General features: G+C 40.9%; 3 protein-coding genes across 3 annotated transcripts; all 3 read left to right on the forward strand.

Moving 5' to 3' along the window:
• The first annotated feature begins 1221 nt into the window (after positions 1 to 1221).
• Positions 1222 to 6236, forward strand: LOC129362735 (cyclic nucleotide-gated cation channel-like). Its single transcript, XM_055034443.1, has 11 exons — positions 1222 to 1254; positions 1493 to 1621; positions 2749 to 2850; positions 2976 to 3167; positions 3241 to 3351; positions 3675 to 3781; positions 3937 to 4424; positions 4506 to 4784; positions 5206 to 5304; positions 5458 to 5835; positions 5977 to 6236. Exons 2-11 carry the CDS (start codon positions 1533 to 1535, stop codon positions 6160 to 6162), a joined length of 2031 nt encoding a protein of 676 aa, XP_054890418.1. The 5' UTR covers positions 1222 to 1254; positions 1493 to 1532; the 3' UTR covers positions 6163 to 6236.
• Positions 6237 to 6680: 444 nt separating this feature from the next.
• LOC129362740 (calnexin-like) lies at positions 6681 to 9922 on the forward strand. Its single transcript, XM_055034455.1, has 5 exons — positions 6681 to 6754; positions 7002 to 7066; positions 8378 to 8497; positions 8582 to 8684; positions 8881 to 9922. The coding sequence occupies exons 2-5, from the start codon at positions 7004 to 7006 to the stop codon at positions 8952 to 8954; spliced, it is 360 nt and encodes a 119-aa protein (XP_054890430.1). The 5' UTR covers positions 6681 to 6754; positions 7002 to 7003; the 3' UTR covers positions 8955 to 9922.
• A 460-nt stretch (positions 9923 to 10382) lies between these two features.
• Positions 10383 to 15392, forward strand: fgl1 (fibrinogen-like 1). The gene is made up of 8 exons (XM_055034408.1): positions 10383 to 10387; positions 10508 to 10697; positions 11752 to 11920; positions 12030 to 12189; positions 12283 to 12371; positions 12736 to 12824; positions 14557 to 14744; positions 14830 to 15392. The coding sequence occupies exons 1-8, from the start codon at positions 10383 to 10385 to the stop codon at positions 15017 to 15019; spliced, it is 1080 nt and encodes a 359-aa protein (XP_054890383.1). The 3' UTR covers positions 15020 to 15392.
• The last annotated feature ends 210 nt before the right edge of the window (positions 15393 to 15602 follow it).

Genomic DNA, 15602 nt, shown 5'->3' on the forward strand with positions numbered 1-15602 from the left:
AATTCTGATGGGTTTACTTAGTAACTTTTTCAGCCAATTTGAATAAATTTGATAACCATGATCGAGTGGGACGTCTGCACAATTGGATTGAAATAACTTTTGTAATAAAGTACTTTGAGATGACGTGTTATGAACTGACGCCTAACAAATTAAATGAATTGAGTAGTCTTACACCTGTATTAAAGAGCCAGGATTATCTGATTTCCAGGCAAAATATTCAAAATAACCTTTTCAATAACGTTGTTCTGCTCTAGAAAGCAGGATGTGTGTCGTTTCCAATCACCACTTCCTTCCTTTTGGTCTATACTTCTATTATTTACAACTAAACATGATCTGCAGTGTGTTACCTTTTTAACGGTCCAATGGACCCTTTCATGCAAAGGGGTCACCAAAGTGGACAGCTGTCTAAAAGTCGTTTTCTTGTGAATTTTTATGTTATAAATGCATCATAAAATACACTGTCAACTACAGGGCATCAGCTGCAAATGCAAGAAATTATTTTTGTTAAATCCAATATGGCCGACAGACAAAAAAAAGCATGCCAACCAACCCCGTCCGTCCTTCTGCTGTAGACAACTAATAGGTAAAAAAAAAAAATTGTGATATCAAAAAAACCCTAAACAACAGTTCTACTGATGTATTTTCCAAATAACAACTTTTATTTAGAAAAAATTACAGCTGATCACCTAAAAAATGTTTGGAAAAAAACATTTTTTTTTTTTTTATAAAATTGTTTTCCTATCTTTTTTATGCCTTAAAAAATTGGGGGGAAAAATTCTGACACAAAGGATTATAATTCATGCACGAAAGGATTAAAGGTAGAAAAATGTTTCTCCTCCACATGGAGCATAAATGATGTTTCCTGACAGAAATATTCAGACGTGGGCATCAAGACATTTCTCAGCTTCAGTAACCTGGAGATAACACGAAGACATGATCGCAGAGGCCACTTCAAACAGGGTGCTTGAATTCAGATGAGCTTGGTGGTTTAAAAGGAACACACACACACGTACAATTTACAATTTAAATGATGCTTTTTCAAGTGCACCATGTGATCATCCCTTTTATTGGTTACATTTGCCCGCTTCATCCATTTCAGCCGTGCTCTGTGTATTTGTGTCCATTATGCCGACTGTAATGAGAGGCTTGAAAACAGCTGCACACGCAGAACCAGGTAGAAACAGATCAACTGAACATGAGGATTGATTTGGAGACCTGACGCCGCAAACATCTGGAGGACAGAGGATCGATCAGGTTAATGAACTAGTATCATGTTACTCTCTCTTCATTTTCTGCCCATCAGCTTGTTGCTAAGCCATTTCTGTGGCGATGCCTGGAGCAGCGTGACCTCATGATGACCTTCTTTTGCTGATTCCTGCATTTTGAGTTTTTTTAATTATTGTTTTTTTTTTTTATGTGTCTGTGAAGCTTGTTTTGAACATGTTCATACATGACCCAGTGTCTGTTTGGTGTCACGGTTCTAACACCACAGGTAAAAGAGCAGAACCACGTTGTGTTTGTGTGTGAGCAGCATGACGGGTCCGCTGCACGATTCCCACAGGTTGTCTGTGAAAACATGGACGGAGGAGGATAGTGATCGTGCTGAGAGCACACTTAGCAGGTACACCCACACACACACGCACACACACATGAATTTTTAAAAGGATGTGCGCTTTTTATGTATTTCTGAAATAAGTGTGGCTTGGTGCTACGGTTAAATAAGAAACCAAAATCACCTGCTACTGCTTGTATTAAAGTGTAAGGATTTAAGTTTTTCTGTGTTTTTTAGGATTGTGTCAGTCCAGTCTCTGTGTCGTCCCGTTTCCCCCTCCATTGATCCCTGCTATGTCTAGTTGCCTTGATTACCCCCTGAGTTTCTTGTTCTCTGTCAAGTCCTTGTCTACTCTGTGTCTTCAATGTGAGTCGGTGTCTCTTCTCATCTGTGCTGTCTGGATTATTGAGACTTTCATCATTGCCCTCACTTCAACCTGGGTCCACCGCTTTTCTCCTCACCATCTGCCCCCACTTCATGACATAAAGTATAATTTTACTATTAATCAAAGTAATCTGAATTTACAAGTAGTGATGAACCCGAAATGATTTAGGCTGATATTGATTTCCAATGTCAACGTTGCTCTTATGGCCTACAGCCAATATTACTTATGTTGTATGTATAAGGGCTGAAACAATTGATCAGATTGTAATAAATCAATTCTTGAAATAATCGTTAACTAATTTGGTGATGGATTAATTGTTAGCTGGAGCGTACAGACTTCAAAAAAAGGCCATTTGCTGAAAGCACAACTCACTCTAGGTGGCAATTCACTCAAAACTGTACAAAAAAGAAGAAAAAAATCACTTTCAAGCTGCAGCAACTAATGACAATGAAAAAGTCTACAGTTAAACTAATTAACCAATTAGAAACAAGAAACAGGCAGAGAGAGGCTGGACCTAAGAGCAGCTGAGGACCCCAAGAGGCCGACAGGTGAACTGCAAAAATAAAACAAATGACGCAACTGGAAGCTGTTGGACATGGAGACAGGTCAATGTTTGAACCACAAAACAAAATGTCCATAAAAACTCTGGAACGTCATTGCGGCCTCACAGGAGCTGAATGCAGTTATGATCATTATAACTGCATGATCATTATTGCGCTTTATGTTGTTACACAGAGGAGCTGCAGTCATTCATGTCTCAGACAACATCCTGTGAGTTACTCCAGTATGTCCTGTGTTTCTGAACGAGTAGGGGACAGTCCACATGTGATGACACTTCTTCAGAGCTGCAGCGAATGGCCGCCATCGAAAGGAATTCCCAGAGTTCCTTTCGAGGCCGAGGGGCCCTGTCCAGGTATGACCAAAGGCTTTGACTAGAATATCCATGAGCAGTGCTCAGTAGGTACCGCCATGTATTTATTTTCCATTAGTCGACAGTTCGGACTACGTCAGAAGTATTCCTGTCCTTTGTGTGTGTAGAATAGTGAGCATGGTGATGACTCTGAGGGAATGGGCCCAGAAGAGTCTGGCCGAGGAGACGGAGCGGCCCGATTCCTTTCTGGAGCGCTTCCGGGGTCCGGCCAACGCCGACCTCCAGGCCCCGCCCAGCAGGTTCAGCCACACCCACACCGGCTCTGAGACGGAGCATGAAGCCCGACGCTCCCGACGCACGTAAGACGCCAAACCACCGTCTCAATGTGCCGACGCCGATTTGATTCACTCTGCGTTTCTGACTCTCTGTCAGGAGGAGGAAATGGAAGCTTGTGGTTTTGTCCCCGTCTGATGACGCCTACTACAACTGGCTGATAGTGATTGGAGCAGCGGTTTTTTATAACTTCACCCTATTAGTCGTGAGGTAGGGAGCTGATATTGGAATCAATATTAGAATAGCTGCGCTAGAGAACACACTGCTCTCTGGCGCAATGTTTTTGGATGAGGAGTTTTTTCAGCCTTTTTCGAAAATGTTTTAAGGCGCAAAGCTCCAACGGAAACACTTTGTTCTTGTAACCGGATGTTACTACTGACGAAGAAGAAGAAGACAGGAAGTGGTAGTAGGAGGGTGATGCAGCATGTTTGTTTGAGTGTTCTTTTAATTCAGGGTTGATTTTTATTGCGTTTTTGTGGAGGATCTTGTTGTTGTCAGTTATGTGTATTCACTCTATCCCTGTTTCACTGAAGGGCCTGTTTTGATGAGCTCCAGATGAAAAATGTTCAGGTGTGGTTAGTCCTCGACTACATCTGTGATGGAGTCTACATCCTGGATATCGCTGTTCGTCTCCACACAGGTACTCAGTTAGTAATCTGACAGAAGCAGTAGTCTCTCAGTGCTGCTGAGAATAGAAATCCTTATTCAATGGTGTAGATTTTCATTTACATGGTTTGTTTTGGTCCACATCCCTTAGCCTGGGCATTGTTGTCAAATTTGTTGTCATATGTCAAGGTTTTCTAGATCAAGGCTTGTTGGTGAAGGATGTTCGTCGTCTGAGAGAAACCTACATCCGAACACTACAGTGCACCTTGGACATCTTCTCCATCCTCCCCACGGACCTCCTGTACCTCATAGCCGGGATGAGCTACACGCCTCTTCTCCGGTTCAACCGCCTGCTGCGGCTGTCGCGTCTCTTCGAGTTCTTTGAACGAACAGAAACACGCACGAGTTATCCCAACACGTTCCGCATCTGCAAGTTAGTCCTGTACATCCTAGTCATCATCCACTGGAACGCCTGTGTGTACTACAGTTTCTCCAAAGTCCTGGGTCTGGGTTCCGACTCGTGGGTGTATCCCAATGCTTCGGACCCCGAGTTCGGCTCGCTGGCTAGAAGCTACATATACTGTCTGTACTGGTCCACTCTAACACTCACCACCATCGGCGAGACTCCTCCACCTGTTAGAGACGAGGAGTACCTGTTCTTGATATTTGACTTTCTGGTAAGATCGTCGTCCCCAAACATGCCGTCCATTGAGTGAACTTGTCCACCGAAGACCAGTCTGTTGATGTTTCTGTAACAGGTTGGGGTTCTGATTTTTGCCTCCATTGTTGGCAACGTTGGATCCATGATCTCCAACATGAATGCAACGCGAGTGGGCTTTCAAACTCGCGTGGACGCCCTCAAACATTACATGCACTTCAGGCATGTCAGCAAGGTCCTGGAGCAACGCGTCATTCGCTGGTTTGACTACCTCTGGACCAATCAGAAGACGATTGACGAGCAAGAAGTGCTGAGGAGCTTGCCAAACAAACTACGAGCAGAGATCGCCATTAATGTCCACCTGGACACACTGAAGAAGGTAAACGCCACTAAACTCCTCTGACATCAGTTTATTCAAGTCTTCGATGCCTTAAATTTGCGTAACTATGCCTCATTTTGCTCTGTCTATAACAGCAGTCTCAAACTCCAGTCGTCAAGCGCCGGTGTCCTTCAACTTTTAGATGATCTGACTCCAATGGTAACTCATTACCAGAGCTCCATAACATTTGACTCCGTACTAGTGAAGCAGTTTTGCTATTTAATTCAAGTGTTTACTACAAGGGACACATCTACAAGTTGAAGGACTCTGGCTTTTGGCTGGAGTTTGAGTCCACTGGTCTGGAATGTTCTTTAACGTTCATAAAAACTCTCGTCAGAACCTGAATGTTGAATCCCTATCTGTCCATAAACTGCAGTGTCTTAAGTATTGCCTGTTTCTGTGAATGTGTGCGTGGATTCAGGTGCGTATTTTCCAGGATTGCGAGGCCGGTCTCCTCGTAGAGTTGGTGTTAAAACTTCGGCCCCAGGTGTTCAGTCCTGGTGACTACATCTGCAGAAAGGTCCGTACTTCCTCTGAAGACGTTATCGTTTGTTGATCTCGGAATAATTGCTAGTATCTGTTGAACTGTAATGGTTGACAGAATACAGTAAAACACTCCAGTTATTTTACAACATGGGACTCTAATACCGCTACTTTGTATCCTTTTTCCCAGGGCGATGTGGGCAAGGAGATGTACATCATCAAAGAGGGCCACCTGGCGGTGGTGGGGGACGATGGAGTCACCCAGTTCGCTGTGCTGACCTCAGGGAGCTGCTTCGGAGAAATCAGCATCCTGAACATCAGCGGCAGCAAGATGGGGAACAGGCGCACCGCGAACATAAGGAGCCTGGGCTACTCTGACCTGTTCTGCCTCTCCAAACAAGACCTGATGGAGGCTCTGCAGGAGTTCCCACACGCCAGGGCGCAGCTGGAGCAGAGGGGGCGGGACATCCTGCAGAAGGAGGGGCTTCTGGAGGAAGTAAACGTGTTGGCCGGGGAAGAGCTGGAGGAGAAGATGGAGAGGCTGGAAACCAGTCTGGACCGTCTGCAGGTCAGCGTAGCGGCTTTTTATGAAACTTTATCAGTTTTTTTTATTTAATTTTTTTCAAATTTCCATTGTGTTTTTATTATTATTATTTTAATTAAAACAACTCTTGAAAGCCTGTCAATAACTGAAACCAATTCTTTCCAGACGTGCTTGGCGCGCCTGCAGAGTGAGTTCAACTCCTCCCAGCTCCGGCTGAAAAAGAGACTCACGACCCTGGAGCGCAACATCACCACGGCAACCACCGGCAGCGGCTTCCTGTCGGACGCCGACGGCAGCGAGAGTGTCTCCGGCTGCGACTTTGTACGAAGCGAAATCAACATCCGGCTCTGAAGACTCACCTATTTATTTATTTATTTTCAGAAATTTGATAAGTAGACTCAAAATAAAGTAAATCCCAATACGGACCATCATTTTCAGATTTTTATTTGCTGAAAACAAACAGAAAAGCGCGCAGTGTGTTTCACTTCTACTCTTCCGGATCAAACCATCCTGCTGATAAAATTCCAAATGTAAACTAACATACAGCATAAATAGATCTTTATAATGTATTGAGCAGAAATAAAAACCCATCTTGCTTTTAGTTAGAACTACAAATAAATAGTTAATAGGGATCTTTTTAGTTTTTGTCAACGTGTTTGATCTTGTTTTACTTTTTTGTATTTTTCCTTTTGATGACATTATTGTCTCTAGAAACCCACATAAACTTTGTGTATAATTTAAGATCATAACTTAGTATGTATCAGGATGAAGGCTGTGTGAAAGTGTGTTAAGGACTGAAACCTGTGTAATGTGGTAACTCTGTAGCTGGAGTCAATGTTAGCAAGCAAGTGGCTTCTGATCAAAGTCCAACGGCTTTGATCAGAGTCTGCAAGGTATGAGGAAGTGACTTCAGGAGACAGAGAGCACTGCCCAGGTTGAAAAGGTAAAATAATTCATTTGCTGTTTGTTCGGCTCAGTTTTTTTTCAACCTGCTTCCAGTCCAACATGGTGCCTTTCTATGCAGTGAGGTTTGTCTTCATGCCAGCTGAATCATTCTGCAGAGAAAAGCTTCAGTTTGGATCTCTTAGTTTGGACTCATGTACACACACATGCAGGCAATTTACCTCAGTGCTTTGAAATAACTGTTTTCACTCCATGTTTCTTGTTGGGTTTGTTGTTTTTGTTTTTAGCAATGCAGATAATATCTCTGGTGCTGGGTGTGATGCTGGTGTCTGCAGTGTCTGCTGCAGGGCAGGTTAGAGTTTATCTTCATTTTCTTTTCCTTTGCATCAGTAAAATAATCAACTATAAGCAGACACATTCAAATGTGGGAAGAGTAGAGAGAAATTGTACTAAACCAATTTAACTAACATTTTTATTTTACTAACAAAGTTTTACTAACGAATTTTTACTGAAGTAGAAGTGAAAATATTTGTCCAAGAAATGACTGAAGTGAATTTAGTCCCACATGTAAATCACACCATTAGATGGACAAAAACATAAAGTTATGGAGCAATTTTTGTATCTTCAAGATGTATAATAAGTAGTATAATTACAAAACAACAAAATCAGGAAAAAGATTTTTGTCATTATGAAACCTTAATGAAAACTACCAGTGTGTGTCTGGTTAATATTTGGCTAAAATGAGCTTATCGTCCATTCAGTTAAATTAGTCATTGTGTGTGTAGAAAGAGTGGTGATGCTTCATTATAGAACTAATCCAGTTTATTTAAAAGTCACATTTCAGCAACAAGGCAGCTCAAAGTGCTTTACATCTCAAAAACATAGTCCTAGAAAACACGGTCAACATTTGAAACACAACTTTTTTATACAAAAGGAAAATGTACAACATTGTAAAAATACTCCTAAAAGTAATTTCCCCCCAAATTGTTACATCAGTAAATGTAGCTGCATAAAATAAGCTATTTCCAACCCGACTGTGGACACAATAACCTTCTTCAATTTTAATTCAGTGTGATAAACCAATGCCAAGTTGTGCATAATTGTGAAACTTGATGAAAATGATTCATGGTTGGTAATAAAAATCTGACATTACAAGCTGGGCTGAATGTTAGAAAGTGTTTACTGGGGCAGTAGCCCAGGGCACCAATTTTTCAGGGGCGGGTCAGAATTTTTTTCTCACATTTTTATAACAAGTTTTTATGGATGCATGTTTTGAATACATTGCACTTTATCTTAGAGCTACAGATCCACATCAGCTGAGCTGTAATAATATTCTGGGATTTGTAAGAATATAAACAACACTCAAGTATTTCAAAATTATTTTGTGATTAATTTTTTTTTTGTTTTCTTTGGGAGGGTTAGGAGTGTAACAACATGAAGATACTGGCTAAGGGATATATTAAACATATTAAACCATAATCAGTTGGTATAATCAGTTCAGACCCTGTTTAGTTATAGAACTACCTATTAATGTATTGTAAATTGCATTAGGGAAGTACAGTTTCTTCAGAGGATAGGGCACCATGGGTCTAGATAGTTGTAAATCCAGCCCTGCATATGTTCAGTATGTAATCAACACTGTATTCATCCATCTATGCTACAGCCTGGTTTCTTGGAGTCCGTCATGCTGTCCATCGAGCAGCGTCCCTGGCTCATGGGCGTCTATGTCTTCATCGTTGGACTTCCCCTCGTTCTCTTCGTCAGTTTCATGTGGCCTGACAAGGTATTTTGTGACCACACTGTTGTATTCTCTGGGTAAGTAGCACAGCTGCAAACCTTGGAACTGTGTGTGGTGTTTTGAACGTAGAGGTTCGGCCCACCCAACCAACCGTATTACTACAAGAAAACGGATGATGTCCAACCAGACGACCCTGAGGTCTCCCCGCTGGGAAAATCAGCAAAAACCAAAAGTAACAAAGTCTTGCTGTTTTTTGGTTTTTTTTACGTTTGTCATAGTTTCCAAGCTGAAAAAAAAACAGATAATTATTAGCTTTTATGAAGGTGTAGTTATTTATGATTATTTTAGCTGAAAACGCATTCTCTGCCTGAGAAAACAAACATTTTGTGTGTGTGTGTGTGTGTGTGTGTGTGTGCGTGTTTGCGTAGGATCGCAGACCAGTGAACAGAGCTCCGCAGAGGAAACAACATCAACTCACAAGAGATTGCTGAGCAAACAGTAATGCTCTCAGTGTGACTAACCTGACTGTTATGATAAAACTGCTGCTGGGGCTGGAGCAGTGCAGTCAGGACTCAGTCATGTATAAGTGAAGCTTCTGACTGTAATCAGGACCAATTAGAAGCTGCTCTGAATCTCGCATGCTGATTCCCAAAGGGCGTTAGTAGATTTGCGACTTACATTTCTTTTCGTAATCGATTAAGCTGTCGATTTTTCTGACGCATTTTTCTAAATTAAAAAAATATTTGATTGCCTAAACTGCAAAAACTGAATTACTTTTTTATTAACATTTGTAGTTAAAAAGAAAACCATCAACATGTGAAAAGCTGGGCTCAACTTAACATCAATAGAGTATTAAGTTAATCTGGTGACTATTTTTGGGCTCACTGAGTAATAACTGAACAGAAAAAGGAGCTAACTATCTATTTTAACAGTTTTGACCCAGTTACTGCCCTGAGTCTGTTGATTTTTGTTGTTAGTACGTAGTTAGCAATTAATCGATGACTCAACTTGATAATAATCGATTAATCACAATTAATTTGTTTAATTGTTTCAGCCCTAGACGTGACCACGACGTATGCCGTCTGATTGCTAAATCTGAATAATATCCAACATGCTGTTTTCCTCATTAAAATGTAAATAAAAACACATGGATGTGAGTTTTCAAAGTTAATTATACAGTTACATATTTTATTTTATCTTTGGAAAGATAAACATCTCATTTCCTGTCAGAAACATGTGTGCTGATTGAGTAAAAATACCATTTTTATACATCATAAATGAATAATTCTTAGGCTAGTTGCAGTTTTTCAAACACACATTTCGATTCACCAGTCTAAATTCACCTTCAGGATTAACATTACAAATTTTCATTAATCACAAAAGAAGCCAAGATGTTTTCTGTATCAGATGCTACGTTCTATTTTGTAATACTTGTTTCATGCAATAAAATGCTAATTATTTTCAAAATCATTCATTGTTTTTTCTGTGATTTTTTTTATTAATATTCTCTCTTTCTGCCTCTCAACGTTCAGATGCTGTTATAATAATTTTAAAAACCCTTTCCATTTGACACAATTGGCAGTGTATTAAATACTTATTTTCTGCACCGTGTGTATAAAACGAGGCTGTCTGACTGCAATCAGTCACAGAACAATTATGCAACCAAATAATGGAGGGAAATGGCCTCCTTCTGTCCTCCATCCTCCTACAAACGCTGACCTTCAGCCGCATTCAGCCACTCCAAACCATTATTTCAAATGGCACAAAGCTGCTAATCAGACAGATGATGACTACTCAAGTCTCAATGACACTCACAGAGGATGGGCCAGACGGGAGCCACGGTGCGTTGGCCAAGAAGAATCAAAGAATCAAAGTATCACACTAAGCTTGTTTTTAACAACAAGTTTGATATCAGGAACTTGTTGTTGACATGAAGTTGGTCTCGGCAGGTTGTGGGCACATCTGTTCTGAACATTTGGTGTGTTTTATCACCGTGGAGAATCAGGCATTTCTACTGGTGCTCCTCCTGTTTGCTCTGCCCCTGTTTTGACTCAGTTGTAGGAAGATTTTTCCATTCTCCAGGGCAAGAATCAAGCAGATAAACCCAAACCCTGAAGAATCTGTCTGCTTTACTGACTTCTTGCTGGTTGTGCTGCAATTTCTCAACAAGAAGAGGAAGAGAGTCCCCACCATGGCCCTGCTAGCAGGACTGATGATGCTGGCCGCCTGCACCCACTTTGTCAAGGTGAATACTTTGAATAATCCCCATGCTGTTCTGGGGTGTTGTGTATTTACGCTTTGTAAAATCCATGTACCTCTTGAATTTTTTATATTTTGTCACAATGCAGCCAAAAAGGTTCTGCTTAACTGTTTCCACTTCACCTTCAGCTGAAACGTATTGTATTTCATGATGACTATTGTATGATAGCAACACAGGAGTGTTATTCTTATGGCTTCCTTTATTATTTTCCAAGAGAAACGGGAGATAGCTAAACTTGGCATCAGCGTGTCAAAGCCTTACAGAAACATGTGATTGAAAGTTTGTCACAAAATTCCAGATTTTTAAAGGTGCGCGTATACAACGCACCTAATAAAAAAAAGTATGTTTTTTACATACCTGTTCAAACTATCACCATGTCGTATAATGACATGGCCGTGTAACACGAAACAGATAATCATCTTCTTGCTGCCGTTGCCGTCAGAAATAACCAAATCAAAACCAGGGGGAGTGTCTTAACGCTGTTAATCAACCTCATGAATGTGCTCCTAAATATGCTAATGGAAGAGAAACATCTCACTGTTACCTAAAATCTGTTTATCCGCCATCATCAGAGGCCATGCTAGCTAGCCTTAGCATTCACGAGAGGCTCCGCTGACAAAGAGAAGCTGTTGGCAGAGGGCAAGAGAGAGGGATGTGTATGGGGAGGAGGCACGCACACGGGCATGATTGACAGAATGAAGACCCTCCTCCTGGCTCTCATTGGTTGCTTCTAGTTAGTACTGGGACAAGACACAGGAGCTTGATTTTTTCACAGATTACTTGCCTCAAACCATGCTGTCACGACACAATGACATTTTTATATATTTCCTACAAAAGCTGACATTTCTACAGACTTGGTCATTCATTTTAAAGGCTACATAATTGCAGTGTGTTTTATTTCCCACATATTTTCTACATTTTGCTTTCTAACAGGCAAAATGTGTTTCCAACAGGCATATTTGAAACCAAATGAGATAATGGAAAGGAATAGATGTGACCATGTCAGGGACAACACATATGTGTGTATGTGTCTGTGTAGGCGTCAGACGGCTGCGGCGGGGAGCTGGCTCGGTTGCGGCAGCAGGAGCAGCTTTTGAAGAGACAGCTTCAGAAACAGGAGCTCCTCCTACGCAGCTTACAGCTGATGACCCAACAGGGCAACAACAACGATGCCGGATCTGACCGGGTTCAGGACACCCAGCACGCAGGTCAGCGCCCACTGCCTCGCGCCCTGAGGAAACCCTGTGGAAACTCTGTGGAAACTGTATTTGATTATGCTGTGTGCTGGATAAACGGACTTGTGTTTCTGTGTGTCAGACTGCTCCCAGGTCTACAGTTCTGGGTTCAAATCCAGCGGTCTGTATCGGATCAGGCCCAGTGGGAGCCCCTCAGCGGTCAAGGTCTATTGTGATATGAGTGAAGGAGGAGGATGGACTGTCCTACAGAGACGGGTCAATGGCACAGAGGCATTTAACAGGTGTGTCTGCAACATGCTGTGTCATAGGCATTGGTTCAGACTCAATGATCTGTGTAAAAAAATAAAAAATCTCCTCAACTATCAACCTATCAGGTCATGGACAGAGTATAAGGATGGCTTTGGAGACCTGAATGGAGAATTTTGGCTTGGAAACGACAAGCTGCATTTTCTCACAACACAAGGTGAATACTGTTTTGCTCTGTAGACTGGAAACTAAAAAATGCAAATGCTCTTTTAAGTGTCCACTTTGTGGAAAAAGCCATGCGTATCCTTTTCGGTAGCCTTTGTTTGTCTGCTGCCATCAAGTGGTCAAAAATAACTATTAGTGCTTTGGAGAACACTTGTGTTTTCCACAATCACCTGCTTCTCAATTTTCTATGGCCGCAAAATTCTCGCAGGGTTGCTGGTGTCTATCTCTGGTGGTCTTGCTGGGATTCCAGCACCAGGACATCCTCATCATACCAACGCAATAGTGCTTCAATTTCTACAGGCCGCATTGTATGTTGCACAAACTTATTATTTTTCTTGTGGATCCTTGTTTTGCAGGGAATTATTCAGTGAAGATCAACTTGGAAGACTTTGATGGCCACCAGCGCTATGCTGAGTACAAGAACTTCCAAGTAGCAAATGAAAAGGTCCCAGTCTGTAAATTTGATGGAATACATTATGTGTGTCACTGTATAGTTGCTTGAAGATCAAAAGGAAAACAGATTGAGTAACATTATATCTTAATTTCAGCTGGCTACTGTTGACATAGAATTTTAAGTTAGCACAATACTGCACAGGATAGCTTTGACACATATAAAATATAACACAGAAAGTTAAAGTACACTCTAGGTTCATATAAATTTAGATGAAACTAAAAACAACGGCTCAATCTCTGAAACGCAGATAAATTCTTAAAAGGAGGATCAGACAGAAGAAACAGAAAACATAGGCCTAGACTCCTTGGATCTCTTGAGATAAGGAGCCTATATGCCAGGCAATTAACAAATTCCTGAGCATGGTTCAAAAGTTCACTAGGATCTTAAAACTTTTTATAAATAATTTTATCTATATTAGAATTAACTATATTTCTTTAAGCATGTTTTTAATTAGTTACTTATTAGATACAAACTTATAGTCATTATTTAGCATTACATTGTGTGCAAGCTTGGTTAAAAATACAAACTACTTTCTTGTGAAAACAGTTTGAGGCAGAGATAGCGCTGCAGCTGCAATCATATATCAAACTGGACAGCGGCTGGTACGAGAAGGGTTTGCCGTATATCTGCTTTTGGGGCTCTTTAGCAGGAGGTAATAAAATTAACATTGAGACAGCCCACACAAAGGAAAAGAACACACCTCCTAATGCATATATTTAAATGATGAGATTACGCATTCTATAAAATGATTTGGTTTACAGCAGAAGTTGGAATCTCTTTGTGCTGGGTGAGAGTTTTCCCGGAGGATGCATCTTCTGTCTTTTTTTACTCAGTTCTTTGTCTCTGTTCTGTAATGTCTTGGACTTTTGATGTTTTAGGTGAGATGATTATTGTAACATTCTTCTTGCATTGATTTTCTCTGGATAAAACTCTGAATATCTGAAGTCTGACGTCGTACGATTGCTCTTTTCTCTCTGCACACTTACACAGACACAGGAATTCGGGACTAAGAATTAATTAACGAGCTAAGATCAAGTTCTTCATCTTTTTAATTCTTAACACTACCTACCTAAGAGTCCTAGCTAGTGGCTAAGCTAGCTAGTTATAACTAGGTAGCCATTAAGTTAGCTATTTAGCTGGAAAGACAGCTAAACAGATTGAACCAAAGACAAAGTGGGCCTCCACTGTCTTAAAACAACTCCAGTTTTAAGAAAGATTATAGCGGTTTTATGCAAAGTTCACTTTATGTAGTTGGAACCGTTGTCACGATTGCATTGGAAGGTTATTTACAGAGAAAAAGATTATTTCCATGGGAAATAAAGGTAGGAGTTGGTGCTCTAACTCCTGATCTGTCAGTGTGGAAGGTACTGGGAAAGAATACGCGAAAAAATTTAAGGCCAGGTATGCAGTACGTTTTACACAGCAGGATCATTATTTGTGTATTGCTTTATACCTGAGGGTCCTGTTAAAAAGAAACATCAACTTTTGTAGACAGAAACGCCTACCTCAAATGTGACAACATCTTAAAGGTTTCCGTTGACAAATCAAAGTTTTAAAAACTGGAAATGATAGAAGTTCACTTCACTCTTGGATGTCTGGATGTTGGCAACTAAATTAGATTTATTCAGTGTGAGTCAAGTTATTAATGTTATTCATTTAAAAAAAACATCCCAAATTTTGTCCTTAACCTCATGCAAGTCGTTATTTTTTCTTCCGTCAGTAGGAGCACTACCGCCTTTCCTTTGGAGACTATGTTGGTACCGCTGGAGATGCTTTGACTGGAAGCTACCAGGTTCCTGAGGTCAAATGGGCCAGTCACCAGGGCATGAAATTCAGCACCTACGACCGGGACAATGACAACTACAGAGGGAACTGTGCTCAGGAAGACAAAGGGGGCTGGTGGTTCAATAAGTATGAGCCCAAACAAAAACCCACATTTATGTCTTCCAATGACATTAACAAATAAAATGCTCTGTTCGACTGGTATTTTCCATAGATGCCACTCAGCCAATCTCAATGGCGTGTACTATCCCAACGGACACTACAGTGCTTCCACAGATGACGGTTTGGTCTGGTATCCTTGGAGAGGGTGGTGGTACTCGCTGAAGACCAGCATCATGAAGCTGAGACCCGTAGACCACAAAACTGGCAACCAGGTGGCAGTTTCTCTCAAGCCACCTTCCTAGGTTATGCTCACTTTGGCAAATGGAACAAAAATACTTTGCAATCCATCATATCGTCGTACTTAAACCGCATTGGGACAAAATTGAGAATGTGTGAAAGTTTTGGTCAGTTCTACAGACTTGAATGTTGTAAGAGGAAATTGCATCCAGCTGTCTGGTTTGAAGACATAAGAGGAAGTCTGATGTCAGCATTATTGAGAAGGAATGAAACATTGGATTGACATGAGACATTATCACACAAGCACAGTTGACTGAACATGTGTATTTTATCTAAACAATGGGGTGGCATATCCTTTCAAAACTACCCCGTCAAGCACTGTGCTGATTCAACTCATCATCAAATGTCCTTGCAAATAAATCCATTGCTTTTACTGACGGACAGGGTTGTATGTTGTCTTACTTTTGATTTATTTCACAACTTGAATCAACACATTGCTAGTCTATGGAGAATTTTATGTGCTCCATGTTCCAGTAGCGTAACATGTGACTTTGTGATCACATTAGCAGGGGACAGATTACAAAGTGAAACATAAGCATGAGTCCATCTGATTTACACTTATTTTCATCTTATTTCTAAACCCATATT

Source organism: Poeciliopsis prolifica, unplaced genomic scaffold (assembly GCF_027474105.1).
Source record: "Poeciliopsis prolifica strain line A6 unplaced genomic scaffold, Auburn_PproV2 SCAFFOLD009, whole genome shotgun sequence".
Taxonomy (NCBI): Eukaryota; Metazoa; Chordata; class Actinopteri; order Cyprinodontiformes; family Poeciliidae; genus Poeciliopsis; species Poeciliopsis prolifica.